The 16014-nt window shown below is 43.0% G+C and overlaps 1 protein-coding gene across 1 annotated transcript; it reads right to left on the minus strand.

Moving 5' to 3' along the window:
* Positions 1-14074: 14074 nt before the first annotated feature.
* Positions 14075-15697, minus strand: LOC147434904 (uncharacterized). Its single transcript, XM_086489698.1, has one exon. It carries the CDS (start codon positions 15695-15697, stop codon positions 14075-14077), a length of 1623 nt encoding a protein of 540 aa, XP_086345824.1.
* Positions 15698-16014: the final 317 nt, after the last annotated feature.

Raw genomic sequence — 16014 nt, forward strand, 5'->3', positions numbered from 1 at the left:
GGAAATTCACCATCCAGGACAGAAAAATCATAATGACACCACCAGTCAGGGAAAGAACAAACCAAGAATCTTACGATGGGCCAGAAAATGCCAAATGGATAGACCTCGCTGAACCAGGAGAAAAGCCTCAGTCGGTCTATATCGCAACCGATTTAGAGCCTGAAGAAGAAGAACGGCTAACACAATTCTCAAGAAGTATAAAGATGTGTTTGCATGGTCCTACAAAGACCTCAAAGGAGTTGATCCATCGATATGTCAACATACAATTCCTTTGAAATCAGATGCCAAACCTAGCAAACAACGTCCTTATACATATAATGACACATTTGCTAAACGAATCAAAGAGGAGATTGACAAGCTGATGGATGTTGAATTCATCTATGAAATCGAACATACAGATTGGGTGTCACCCATTGTGGTAGTCCCCAAGAAGAACGGAAAACTGCGAGTGTGTGTAAACCTCAAGAAAGTAAATGCAGCCACCATAAGGGATAATTATCCCTTTCCAATCACAGAACAAGTACTTGAGAGGGTGGCCGGAAAACGGGCTTATTCCTTTCTAGATGGGTTTTCAGGGTATAACCAACTGGCAATTGCAATAGAGGATCAACACAAAATAGTGTTTGCCACAAAATGGAAAATATATGCGTATCGGGTTATGCCTTTTGGCTTAACTAATGCCCCAGCTACCTTTCAAAGGTTAATGACGCATGCGTTCAAAGAATACCTGAGAATATTCTTAGAAATATACATGGATGATCTTTGTGTACACTCTCTTCTATGAGAGGAACATATTGACCATTTGCAAAAGGTATTTGAAAAATGCAGAACATATCGAATTTGTCTTAACCCGGAAAAGTGCATTTTCATGGTTAGGCAAGGCCGCATCTTAGGACACATTGTCTCAAGAAATGGCATAACCACAGACCTAGACAAAATCAAAGTCACAGTAGACCTGCCCAGGCCTACTAATGCGAAACAAGTGCAATCCTTCATGGGACACTGCGGGTATTATCAAAGATTCATATATATGTATGCAGTCATCGCACAACCTCTATATCGTTTTTTAGTAAGTTTCAACTGGACTGAGGAGTGTGAAACTTCATTCCAAAAGCTGAAGGAAAACCTTGTATCAGCACCGGTACTTAAAGCACCGGATTGGGAAAGATATTCCATGTTCACATTGATGCATCTGCATATAAAATCGGGAGTATTCTGGCTCAACCTGGAGAGAACAATGGATTTTCTAGTTTGTTATGCAAGCCGACAGTTAAATAGTGCGGAAAAGAACTACATAACCACCGAAAGAGAGGGGTTAGGAATGATTTATGCTGTAAAGAAATTTTGGCATTATTTTCTTGCAAAAAAAATTGTGTTCTTCACAGATCATCAAGCTCTTTTGTATCTGGTAAATAAACCATGCAATAAAGGGAGAATTGTACGATGGTTTATTATATTGCTAGAGTTTGATTTCACAGTGGTAGTCAAAAAGGATAAAACTCATCTACGGGCGGATCATCTTTCAAGGCTACACAACGGGGAAGCTCTTGAAGGAGTAGATGATGACATACCAAATGCTTATCTTTTCAATATTGAAATGATACCTAAATGGTCTCGGGAAATTGTTAGCATTCTTTCCTTTAGAGGTAGGTTTGATAACACGGAAGATAGATCCAAACAACAAACAATTCGACAAAAAAAAAACTTCTAGTTGATTGCAGGACGGCTGTATCATCTAGGATTGGACCAAATTCTACGACTATGTGTAAATCCGGAGGAATTTGAGTGTTATCTTGAAGAAGTGCATGTCTAGAATTGTGCATTTCACTGTTCAATAATGAAAACACACCAGAGACTAAAACAGTTAGGGGTTTATTGGCCAACTATGTACGCGGACACACATGCTTATGTTAACAATTGTACTATATGTAGTTCCGCCCCCGAGGCCCCTAAAGTTGCCCTTGATTTTTGGTCGTGAAAATTTTGGTTTTTGGCAAGTGATTTTCCTTCACGCACGATGGCTTCTCCTCGTAATGGGGGCCTTACAAATGTGCGCTTTTACCACAGAAAATTACAAGGGTAAATCAGGCTCCATACTTAACAGGGAGCAAGGGCATTTGCAAAATGGGGCATTGATTTTGTGGGACCTATTTCACCCCCTGCATATCGTACCCATACCCAATATATCATTGTGTCTACAGACTATCTCACAAAATGGGCGGAAGCCAAGGCAACCCAAAAAGCAGATGCACGAGCCACTACACAATTTTTGTATGAGAATGTCTTTGTACGATACGGTTTACCAATAGAAATTTTCAGTGATCGAGGAACACATTTTCTTAATGAAGTCATTGAATATCTACTAGAGGAATTCATGGTCATACATAAAAAATCTCCTCCATATCATCCATAGGCAAATGGACAAGCTGAGGCCACAAATAAAACACTATGCACGGTTCTCACTAAAATTGTATCAGAGTCAAGAACAGACTGGGATCAGCAACTACACTCAACACTATGGGCATACAGGGTTGCTTACAAAACATCGATAGGAACGACACCATACAACATGGTGTTTGGCTTAAATGCTATATTACCCATAGAGTTTTTAATTCCAACTCTACGAGTAGCGAAACGCTTAGAATGGACAGGGCATGAGCTCTCTTCAAGAATAGATGATCTTGAAAAACTAGATGAACTTCTCTTGACAACTGTAGCTTCGATCTATGCTAAAAAGAGAAGACAAAAGGAGTTTTTTGACAAGCATGTCGCACGAAAGAATTCAAAACAGGTGATTATGTACTTGTTTATACATTGAAGCAACATGCCAAGAAACTTAAAAAGCGAGGGATGGGACCCTTTGTGATTAGTGACCTATCACAAAGCGGAGTTGTCAAGCTTGCTACATTAGCAGGTGAAGAAATGCCAATATCATTTACCACTAACACAGGATATGCTTCAACAAATCCATCAAGAAAAAAAAAGAATGAAGGAGAAAAAGAGGGTACGAGAAGAAGCCCAAGCAGAAGCAAAAGAATGCATTGCAAAAAGACGGCTTTTACGACAACAACAACAATGTGGATCACCGTTGCGAATCAATGCTATTCGAGTAACGAATTTTGATGAAGACACGGTGGAGCCAATAATTACAGTCAAAGTGGGTAGCAATCAAGTTGAATCGATGGCATTGCTTGATTCTGGAGCTCAAGCAAATTTGATCTCTTATAGATTATACAAACAGCTCAAGCCCACTAGTCAACTTCATCCTACTCCACAAGTGCTGAAAAGTAGTACATCATATTCACTGAAAACATTGAGTTGGACTATATTGCATGTACAAGTACATCAATATATTTACCCACACAAGTTTTATGTGGTCAAGGATGAAAGCACACGACACCCATGTTGTTGGGACAACTTTGGCAAAAAGAGTACAATGTGCAGATAGATTGGAATGCGAATGCAGTCAAAATTCAGCATGCACAAGAACAACAGGTGGTAGCCTTTGCTCAACAACCCTGGAATAATCAGCTGCCAGCCATGCAATCATTGGATAAAGCACCAAAAGGCAGGGTGCCACTAAAAAGCAAACCGGGAACTGCCAACCATGCTCATTACATGCATAAGAAGTCACCTACTGCAGTGCAAGATCAGAGTTAGCAACACGAGAAAAACAAGTATGGGTGCGGAAGGATAGAAGTGAAATGGCAGACAAACAACAATACAACAGAGGAATTCAACAGAAACAGATAGTTCAACCAGCAATCAAGGGAATAAAACAGATATGGATCCCAAAAAAATTGCTCCGCAACAACTCAACTACGACTAGCATCTGGATCCCGAAACCAAAACAACAGGAACTCCCTTCCGTACAAGCAACATCCGAAGGCAGACAACTGCATAAAAAACCGGCAAACCGATTTATGTGGGTGCCCATCAGCAAAATAACAATGGCAACCAAGGCAGTAGCAATAAACCTACAAAGAAAATGAAAACAAATAAACAAAGCTACAAATGGAAAGCAAAAGAGACAAGGTCTACAGCCAATTCAGCCACGAAAATTCTCTCCAAGGAGACAACTATGGCCATATCAACAGTAGCGGCAAAGCAAGCAACTTTTGCAAAAAGGACAATCAAACAAAGAGCAGTAGAGTTACAGCTTTTACTTACAAAGAAAACAGGAAACCTCGACGGCGAATGCCAATAAGCATCTTGCTTATACCCTTCTCTTACACAGCATTAATTTTTCCATGCATTGACTGAGTAAGCATAAAATAGGGCCACATTACACGGCCAAGCATTAGCACAATTTTTTCAACCCGTGCACGGCACATACTCCGAGGCGATACCTTGTCGTCCGGGAGGACTCCGGCTAGGAGGGGGGGAGGCATTCTCAAATGCGGACCCAATGGCAAAAAAAGCAAAAAAGGGGCATATTTTTCGACTATTTTTAAAGGTCATTGTTTGATTGCAAAATTTTTTGGACTAACCCAAGTACATATGCCCTTATACAACATGAATCTACAAGTATATGGGGCCAAACGCCAAATCAAGCCCCTAGGTGTGTGTGTATATAAGTAAAAATAGCCATTTTTCGGGCAAAATATTGATAAAACGGAGAAATCCGACCATAAAAATTGCATGTGAGTGTATGTAATGTTTTGCGGTGATGTTTTTGATTTATTATGATTTTTGGGGATTTTCTGGGTTTGATTTGCTATTTTCCTTTTAATTTTACTAATTTTCGGCAGAAAAACTTCAAAAATACAAAAAGCAGGTGAAAAACGGTCGTAATGAAAAACAAAAAATATGGGGATAATCAGTGACTATAGGAAAACCTATGGTACGGTGGGGGTGCAATTATGAGACTGGAGCGAAAAGCGTGTTTTGGCCAGATTTAGTCAAATTTCTTGCAAACTGGGCAAATGGAGTCCAAATCAAGAAATTTTTGAGCCTAAACCGCATCTCGCAAGAAGTTGGGAGCACATGTCAAATTCCATGAAAAGTGGTTCGGGGACCCCCATTATAAGAAATTTTCACTTCATTTTAAACTCATTTCCACTATTGACCTTTGAGAGAGAGCTCCTGTCACCTAAAGCGAACGGAACTTCCAGCAGCTTCTACGACGCGCACGACTACCCGACGGGCTTCAAACATGAGAGGTATGCTCACCACCTTGAGCTTTTCGTGCATGTTTGTCGTTTTGTCGCAAAAACTAGCGTAGGGTTCACACAGAAAGCGGGTAGTAGAGACCTACAAGTAGAAGTGGCCACCTAACGGCTAACCCAAAAGCAATGAGACTTCATCGGCAACTTACCCTAGCATAGGAGACCAGTCTTGGATGCCCAAAGGCAGTAGAAAACCATCGCGAAAAACCCTAATTCCTAGATCCCCGCAAGAGGCCACCAAATGGGAAATCGGTGGAGAGGCGCCCAAATGCTACCAAAATTCATGGGTAGGAGCATCTTGACATGCTCGACAAGTCTATGTAGCCCACATGACCAAAAGGTGACCCGAAGCGGCACTAAACTTCAAAAACGGCATCAGACACACAAAGCGTCAAATAGCTCTTGCGGCCAAACCGCATGTCCATTTGCCACCAAACTTCACGAGCGGCTTTCCTAGACCATCAACAACCAAGTCCTATGGTGGTAGACCACCACAAGTCATCAACGACATGTAAACGCAACCACGGGTGCTTTTAGAACGACAAATTACCAAATGGAGCTTCGGTAAAGCCAAAAGTCGACAAAAACCATACGGCAAGGATCCCCAAGGGATCGGGAAGCTATGGAGACCAACATCAAGAAATTTCATTGCCAAAAAGCACTCCAAAAGTCAAAAAATGGCTCAGAGGCTCTGAAATCCACACAGGGAGTTACTTTCTATCTATTTGACTTTTTTGTTGAAATTAAGCTTAAAAGGGACTCAAGGGGACTAAGGGCGGGCACCAGTAGGAGTCTCCACAAAAATTTCATCAGGAGACGTCCTACGCGTAGGATGTCTCAAGGCCATTTCTGGGCACAAACCCCAACAACTCTCATCACACACACATTTTCTAAATAGCCTTTACATGCTAGCCACCAAGTTTCATCACATTTGGACCAAAATTGACCTCATATGCATGAAGAAACGCAAAGTCAGGGCATAGAGGCAATAATGGGCCATAGACCTACCAAAACTTGTCCAAATCACATGAAACTTGCACAATACATTCATGAGCACATTGCCAACCAATCTGTGTGGTCACCTGCAAAAAATGATGAAGTAGACATCCTACGCGTAGGATGTCTATTTGACATTTTTGGCCTACAGAGGGTGTTTTCCAATTCTAGATCTTTTTATATCACCTTCAAGAGCTCATATATCAAGTTTGAAGCCATTCTAATCATTTTTGACCCCCAACATCTCCAAGATACACTTTTTGAGCCCAAAAACACTACACAGGGTCTTACCAACATCAAATCTTGTCCAAATCAAAATCCAAGAGCATAGCCCTATTCCACAGGCCAAGAGCTACCCACAGAAAAAATCTCAAGCTATTTTGATGAAATAGACATCCTACGCGTAGGATGTCTCTAGAATAATTTTGACCTTCTGTGCAAAAAATGACATCATGGGAGCCATTACCATGGTGCAAGGAGCCCATATCTCATCTTTCAACCCATTTGGATATCATTTGCTACCTGTTGTGGACATCCTACCCAATTTGTGAGCCTACAGCCTGAATCTGCCCAAAAATGCATTTTTTGATGCCCAAACCCAATTCCAAGCACATAGCCATGTTGCACAGGCCAAGGGCCACCAGCTGCCAAGTATCACCAAAATCTGATGGAAAAGACATCCTACGCGTAGGATGTCTAAATGATAAATTTTTGCCAGAATAACACTGTGAGCACATGCACATTTTCCCAAGTTCCTTTTAAGTTTTATTTTCAATTTTCAAGTCATTTGGATAGTTAAAACTCATTTTCTCAGCCGATATGGAAAAAACGCTAACTTCGGACTACTGAGTGCAACAGGATCAATGGCAGCCGCAAAATCACCGGCAAAGAAGAAGAGGATGACCATAAAAGATTACTTGGAAGAAGTAGAGCCGTTTGTCATCCCAGAAGGAACTCTAAAGCCAACCAGCACGTGGATTCAAGAGGACTTGCTAGAGTCAAATGATCTAAAGATCTACCAAGGCGTGTTCAAAGACACTGAAGGAAATGTAATAGAGCTACCCATGCTACCGCGGGAGCTCAATGAGTTTGTTAGAAGCAAAATGGCAAAGTACCAAGAGAAAATAGATCTCCATAACTATTTTGAAGCTGTGCCGGCAGGAATTGACATAAAAAGAGTATGGGAGTTTGTGACTACAATCAAAGAAGATGGAGTGAACAGAGTTACGAATCTACAGGGCAAGCCGCGGACACTGTGATAGTAATTATAGAGAAACTAGTGGCAGTTGCACTAGACCTCTCCAACAAAGGGGATAGTGTGACAAAGCGCCGAGATGAAGTCAAGGTGTACACAGAAAAGAAGAGCAACTACACCTTTGAAGACATTGCAAACCCTAAAGTGGAAATCATGAGCCAGCTTTACAATCAGTATTTCCACATGTGTACAAAGCGGCCACAAAAGTACAGAATGCCACCTAGAGCAATTGCCACAACCTTCACCTGGGCAATGCAGAAGAGCAAGCCGAAGGTAATCAACTATGCAGCCTATATCCATGATAATCTGGTGAAGATGGGCAACAAGAACCCCGCCTACATTGTGTCGGGTGAGATGATCACGAAACTGGTATATGGGGCATTGCTTGCCAAGGGAAGATGGCCTAACCCTCCATCACAAAATGACTGGCTAAGGCTCAAGGAAGATAAGGAAGAGGAACAGCCCAAAGCACCAAGGGTTGCCACAAGGTTGAAACGCCGGTTAGAAACCGTGCAGGAGGAGCAGCCAGAGTTGAAGAAAGGAAAGAAAGAGAGTGTCCAAGTGCCGGTCAAAGAGACAAAATCACAGAAAGCGGCACGGCTAGAGCGGCTAATGGAAAGTTTCAGAGCCAAAAGAGCCCTCAAGGGATATTTGAGCGAGCTATGGAAGCCGTCACTAGAAGCAATGTCGGGATCATCCCGAAGGGTGCACAGAGAAAGATTTGAAGATTATATCGAAAATTTTGAGATTCTGGATGCCACGGCAAAAAATATCCCAAATGTACCATTTACAGAAGCAGAAGTGGATGAAGTCCGACGGCAACTGCTAGAAGAGCAGGAAGGCCAAGAGAGAGAGAGAGAAAGACAAAGGCGGACAAGGACTTCAAGAAAAAGCCGGCAACTCCACCGTCCAGCCCGGAGTCCAACCCACCGCCTCGTAGCCCTCCACAAACTCAACAGAAGGAGGAGCTAGACAAATATGAAGATCAAGAAGATTCAAGGCAAGAACAGAGCCAAGAGCAAGAGCAAAAAGAAGAAGCTAAGCCCAAAAGTGAGCAGCCAGAGCCAAATGAAGCAAGGTTTAACACATTTCTTGATCTACTAGCTGCTGGATATTCAAAAGAAGAGGTAGCCACAGTCGCATTTGACTTGGCAAGCACAGGACCCAAATAACAGATGCAGAGCATGTGGTTAGTGGATCTAAAAGAGATGGCCACTGATACAGTGGACCTGCAGCCACCCACCAATGATTGGGATGTGGTGATGACCAAGCTAACCGGGCTCAGGGCACAATCAATGGCCATGGAAAGTGAGATGGCTAATATCAAAGCCACTGAAGTGCAGATCAAGTCTGAAGTAGACACTCTACAAAAACAAAGCCAAAGGCATATAGAAAGAGAAGCAGATCTGCAAGCCAGTCTGACAAAGGCATTGCAAAGATGCCAGGAGATGGAAAGAGAAAATCGGAGAGCAGCTCAAAGACTGCAAGGAGCCGAAGACAAATACAGAAAACTCAACAAGTCATTGACAAATGCAGAGAGGGAAAGGGAAAACCTAACCCTGCAACTTGCTGAAGAGTCCAAGGAAGTGGAAGCCATGCGGAATGCCAAAGAGAAGGTAGAGATAGAGCAGGAGGCTAGCCAGGATGAGGTCATCGAGCTCAAAGACCAGATTAAAGTTAAATATCAAACCATCCAACGGCTACGGGCATCTTCTGCCAGAGTCAGAGCTACTAGCTCGACTCACACCACTTCAGAGAGTCAGCTTTATGAAGAACAAATGAAAGAGCTCCAAAAGGAGTTAACCTTAGAGAAAAAGCAGAGGCTGATGATGGCCGAGGGGTCAGTGGTCATGCAAACCCGCATGGAAGATGAGCACAAGGCAATGCAGAATGAGCTAGAAACCCTCAAGAGAAAGCTCGAGGAGGCGGAGAAGATAAATGCCGATTTGAACGACCTCCTTGTGAATATGGGAGAGCAAGCTGAAGCAAAAAAGCAGACATTCCAAAAGAAAATAGAAGAGTTGAGAGGCCTGCAGACATAAGAGCAGCTCAGCACCGGGCCAACAGCCATGGAAGGAATAGACTTAGAGAATGTGGCAGATCCTGTGGACACACCCATGCAAGAGGAAATCCTTGTAGGACCCTCTCAAGAGCCACAAGATCTGACACAAGAAGAAGAAGAGAAGCTGCGAAAGGCCATAGAATTGGAAATCAGAGACACGGCCAAAGAAGCCTTGGAATGGGAGCAGAGGGTCTTTAAATCAATGACTATTCAGAAGATAGATGCCAGCAATCTTCGGCGTGAATGGCTACAGCCCTCTCTCCCATATCCTCTGCTAAAGTACGAAGCAACCACAATCAACAAAAGAATTAGAGAGGAGCCAACAGTGCCACTGTACACAGCAGACATCTCCAAGCCTGAAGGGGTAAAGTTGATAGTCGACTTAGTCAACTCCCAACCCAGGTGGAGAAAGGCATGGCTGGCAAAATATCCACAGTATCTAATCCATCTGGTAGAGGCACCAACAGTCATCAGAGATAACCTAAGTTTCTGCCCTCTACCAAGGATGCGACGTGGAAGGCCCATGAGCTATTGCAAAGAAGCCAACCTACTTGGCTAAACTATCCGAAGCTGCCAGGCTTGAAGGCAGGCGAGAGAATAAGTGTTCAATACATGGTGAAAACCCTAAGGGCGCCATCAAATTGTTCACTGGCTTGCTTGACCTATCTTGCATTATGATGAGAAAGATTTGCAAAACACTTTTGGCAGTCTTCGAGACGTTCAAACCAGGCCAGGCGATAGACAATATCTTCTTCTTTCAAGATACATACCGATGTGCATACGATCTGTCTAGTCAGCCTTGCAAGGAGGTGATACATGCATTGTATCAAAGGATTATGTTTTTGCCATCCTATCACCTCCAGGCCTTTGAAGAAGCTTTCTACATCGGCTTCTTCACAATCAGAACTGACATATTCGGCCCGACGCTACTAGCTCAACATGCAAGATATGAGTCACTGCTCAAGCTGCGAGAAAGCCTAAGATGAAGAAGCAGCTCAACAGCCATGTCGGGGACGACATGAACAAGGAAGGGGGGAGTGTTAAAAGCAGGACACACCCTACGGAAAATGACTGCTCGGCAGATTATTATTTTTTGTAATTATTCATTTATTGAGAAAACCCGACATTTCACCTTTGTAAATATTGGGGCTTACAGAAGTTTCCAGATTGTATCCCAGTTTTGACATTTAGATTGAGTAGATGGTCAAAATGGAACATTAGGGTTTGAGAATTGTAAGGTATTTATACCACTTTTTGACCTTAATGAAAAACCTTTTGTCATTTAAAAATGAGTTTTGAAGTCTATGAGCGAGCGTACTGTGTACGAGAGAGAGTGAGAGCTTCATCTTGACGCTACGCGCGCACCGGTGGTCACAATCGAGTGCGGAGAAGTGCAATGTGGTACCCCCGACGAGAGCTACACACCAATACCTACATTGCGCACGTACGGTCCGGTTTTGTGAGCTCCATCTACGAGCTTCATCTGGTGATTCGGTGAGCATACGTTGTCCAATTTTGCATTTCAGCATATCCACGTGTTCGCATTGAGTAGAGCTACACATTAGGCACTTTAGATTTCGGAAACGAAGACCTGCAAATTTCGGCCAAACATCCTACGTGATTTTGCATTAGGTGTTTTGGGTACCAATACCTACATTGCGCACGTACGGTCCGGTTTTGTGAGCTCCATCTACGAGCTTCATCTGGTGATTCGGTGAGCATACGTTGTCCAATTTTGCATTTCAGCATATCCACGTGTTCGCATTGAGTAGAGCTACACATTAGGCACTTTAGATTTCGGAAACGAAGACCTGCAAATTTCGGCCAAACATCCTACGTGATTTTGCATTAGGTGTTTTGGGTTGGGATTTTGGTTCATAGACCTTAGGGAGAGCGACCTATTGGTGTTAGTAGGGTCTCCTTCAAGTTCTGTGGTGTTTCGAGATTGTTTGATGGGTATTCGGCTCTAGAAAGCGTTGTAGGAATTTTCCTCTTATGCACTCTTGAAGGCTATAGCTTAGACATTGGGTAGAGACCTCTGTAGGAATTAGTTAGGAGTCGGTCGAGTGTAGGTTGACACCCTATGCTTGCTTCCACGCGCCTGCGGGTCGAGCTTCGTCCTTAGCTCAAAAATCTTGTTAGGCGAGTTCTCACTGTGTTGACGTCCGTCGCGGCGTATCCGTCCAACAACAGTGTTCGGGGAAAATGTATCTCAACTATTTCAAAAATGTCGATTGAGGGCAAGAGGAAAAGGATATGAAAAATAGTGTAAAAACCCAAAAAATAACCCTAATTTTTGAAAATTTCCTCTTGGCAAATCGAAGGGAAGGAATAAGCCCCAACATCCCACTGCTTAGAGTAGCTCCAAGGTCCTATCTATTTTTTTGAGCCAACTTACATACATAGAGTAAGTATAGAAAGATTCATGCTGCAGGCATCTTGGCGCCAACCCTTGCCTCATCAAGACACGTGGATGATTTCGCGCTAGCCTAGTTTAGCGCCCCCATTTTTCTGGCGGTGCGCCTCGTTTTTCGTGCTGGCCAGGTTAAGTGTGCCTCGAGATCGCGCCCCCCACCCCGACCGTCGATCCCATTATGCGGGTCCGCATTAAATATAGGTGTTACTTAGTCCCAAGGACTTGAGCGAGCGAGAGAGAGAGAGAGAGAGAGAGAGAGAGAGAGAGAGAGAGAGAGAGAGAGAGAGAGAGAGAGAGAGAGAGAGAGAGAGAGAGAGAGGTAGAGTTAAAACAACACGGTTGCCCATATGCAAACCCATGGCGACAAATTGCACTGCTCAATTGCTTTGCTAAGGACTATGCAGGAGCTTGACAGTACGCTTGGAGACCAAGGGATGTGACTGTGTGGTATGCTGAGGAGGGAACACCTTCAATAGTGCACCCTGGGATTGTGCGATGGCGTCATCCATGGGATTCTGTGATATTTTGAGGAGAGGGATCGCTAGTGGAATGGTGGACCTATGGACAATGTTGTACCTTTTGTGCGGAAATAACCTTTATTCTTCCACCTGCGAGATAGAGAGGGGGGGAGGGGGCGGTACCATGCAGGACGGCTACTTCTAAACGCAGGGGTCTTGCCTATGTCTCTCTTTGCAACTTACACCTGAAAGCTTGGGTACCTTCGTAACTTTCTGTTGAGCAAGGCATTCTCAGTAATATAAGCTCACTTGTTGAGAACCTCACATAACATGCAGGGCTAAAGAAGAGTGTTAACGCCGGTTTGTCGAGAGTCCAATGGTTGAAGGAGAGCGAAGACTAGGACACTAGCCCTTCACCCCTGGATGAATCCGGTATTGGCTTGGCAAAAGGGTTTCTCTCTCTCCTCTACTCTCGCAAGGACGCACATGTGGGTGCCGCCCATAATTACATTTAGGGAAAATTACCAAAATACCCCTCTGATTTGTAGGAATTCCCACAATACCCCTCAAATTTCAGTTTTTTTTTCAAAATACCTTTGTTTTTTTTTTGGTTGGATTGTTAAAGATTTTCTAGTCTTTATTCCTGAGATTTTAAAATAATGAGTGCTAAAAATAATGAAGGAATTCATTATTTTTTGTTTTCATTTTTGAGTGCTAAAAAATGAAGCAATTCATGGGCGAAAGGGTTTCGCTTTTTTCCAAAATACCCTTGTTTTTATTTTGGTTGGATTGTTAAAGATTTTCTAGTCTTTATTCCTGACAATCGTTTCTGAGTGCTAAAAATAATGAACCAAATATTCATGGGCGCATGGGTTTCGCCCTTCTCCACTGCAGCTGGGGTGGCAGCGGCGTTGGCCGCGTGGGTTTAGTGGGGTCCAGCGCCGTCCTCCATGCAAGGGCACCATGCTGCAGGCCTGTCGGAGCCCAACATTGGCTGCACCTCCCAGCGCCTACTCCTCTACCAAGCCGCGCACGCGCACACCACTGACGAAGCAGCTACCCACACACTGGAACGCCTTGTTGCCTTGGTCGATACCTCCCCCTGGCAAACGATGCCGGCCCTGCGTGCAGCCATGCAACCATTGTCTCCAACATGAGAACATGTGATTACATCCGCCTCGATGACCCTTTGATAAAAATGCTTACATATCAATCTTGTCCCATTGCATAAACCACGCCTTGGATCCAGGTTGCGAAGGAGCATGATTGGAGCATTCTCTTTCAAGTGCAAGCAGTGTGGTGGGAAGCCACCACCAAGGTCCAATGAGTTTAAAAACTCCATCGGATATAACCCACCATTACAATCTGATGTACAAAGAGAATCTGCACTCAAGTATTTTTTGTCAAGTCCTCTCATTTTACTCATAGCCAAGTCATTGATTATGGAAACATCCTTGCTGCTGGGTGCAAGAATACCTCTGTCTCTAAAGAAGCTTGCATGTCTTTGGACATTTTGTAAGTCACCATATATACTGTGAATTGGGCCTTGAACATTGTTATTTTCGAGTATCATACTACTTGGAAATGCTACAGTATCAAGTAAATCCCCATGACATACATTCCCATTGCCAATGTCTAGTGCCCATTTTGCAAAGTCTCTCTCAACCAAGTCATTGGAACAATGAAGTACACACATATTCTCTATTAGCTTCAGAGTCTTCACATGTTTCCATACATAAGATCGGCACAAAGAGGCATCAACAATATCTGCTCGACCTCCTTTGGGTACAACTGGCAAAATTTGTCTAAAATCACCCCCAAGGAGAAACACCTTTCCCCCAAACAATGCATCACATCTCTCAATGTCCTGTCCAAGGCCTCAAAAGCATAACGATGGACCATGGGAGCCTCATCCCCGATGATCAATGATGATAATCTCAAAAGCTCTACAAGTTGACTATTTACATTGATGTTGCATGTTGATTCAAAATGCACTTCTATTGGTATCTTAAATCTTGAATGTGTTGTACGTACATTGCTAAGGAGTAAAGCTGCGATTCCCGAGGATGCACATGCTAAAGCGACATTCTGTTGACCACGTACATGACAAAGTAGTGCATTATAGAGATAAGTCTTCCCAGTCCCACCGGGTCCATCCAAGAAAAAAACTGTCCCATTTGATGAGTCAACTGCTTGCATGATTTCATTATACGCAGCTCTTTGTCCACAGTTCAAAGATGCTTCCATATGAATGGCTAAATTCATTTGCTCGTTTGCATTGAACATCCTCTCTTTTGCTATCAAACCACTCCCACATCCAGATAATACAGAACGGTCTACTTCGGGCATCCCAGAGTAGTCACAAAGTCGTTTCCCATATGATTGAAGCAGAGACTCTAAGTTACATAATGCTTGATTCTTATCTATCTCATGACATACACCCTCATCACTTGTATATTCATGCAAATCATAAACATAATCCTCAGAAAGCTCCAAGGAAAATCGGTGCCACAATCTACCTGGACATACTGGCTCACAAAATACCAACATCACATCAAATAGTTGTCGTAATTGCAAGCGGGAACTTGTACATGATGCCTCTTGCAAACACATAAACCATTCATCATCATTTTGTAGCAAACCTCTGGCACTGCAAGCTTCGTTGAAAGTGGCATAGGTTTGTCCATTGAAAGTGCGAAGCTCCTCAAATGATTTACAACCCTTGCATATTGTAAGTAGCATACACAAATAATAAAGATCGCTAGCATTGGGAACAACATTGTACATTCTCCCGATGGTATCACCTCCTTGCCTATGTGACCACACTTTATTAGTGGGGTTCCAAACCCATTCGGAGGGAAAATCTATATATAATAAATCGTTTGCTTCTGGATATTGTTGATTTGCTACAAACCACTCTGTAAGTGTTGTCTTCCTATTATCATCATTATTCACCAAATTGGATATGTCAGTAGAGTCTCCAAAAGCAACCATATTCTGTTGCGGGAGATGCACTTGCAAATGTAATATATCAGGCTTTTCCTCATGCGATGAGAATACAAAAATTCTCCAAATTGCCTCCGATGCGGATACGTAGCGTGCATCTAAATAACTCTTGATTTCATCAAGAACTCCTTCTCCATCTTGAAGCACAATTGTGGCCCTATCTTGTCCTTTGTACACATACTTATAGAGATACTTCACTGCTGATATGGTCGAGCATATCTCTACACTGATGTGAGATTTATATCTTAGATACAACAATGGATTATAGGGAACAATCCGTCTGTTATCAAGTCTCTCTTGCTTTTGAACCACATATTGACCATCATCTTGCCGCATATACCTTGGATATCCGTCACCATCAATTACAAAAGTAGATTCACAAAACTCACGTGGGTATTTGAATCTACATCTTCTATCTACCATGAATGGAGCATTTGGATTCAATGCGCCACACGGACCATGAACATTGCAATGACTCACAACATCATACAAATCAGGAAATAAAATTTTTATCTGGAAGCTCGGCACAAACCATTCTATCATAATGCCACATCTCTGTCCGCTTATATTCGGATGCAAGAATCAATAAGATATGAGCATGGGGAAGACTTCTCTTCTGAAATTCTATCACACAAACATGTCCAACAACCTTT

The sequence above is a fragment of the Adiantum capillus-veneris genome, chromosome 19 (assembly GCF_014529385.1).
Source record: "Adiantum capillus-veneris isolate H3 chromosome 19, ASM1452938v2, whole genome shotgun sequence".
NCBI classification, from domain to species: domain Eukaryota; kingdom Viridiplantae; phylum Streptophyta; class Polypodiopsida; order Polypodiales; family Pteridaceae; genus Adiantum; species Adiantum capillus-veneris.

Excerpts from the sequence above, each read along its gene's own strand:
- LOC147434904 (XM_086489698.1), bottom strand. The coding sequence starts at position 15,697 with ATGCGGCAAGATGATGGTCAATATGTGGTTCAAAAGCAAGAGAGACTT.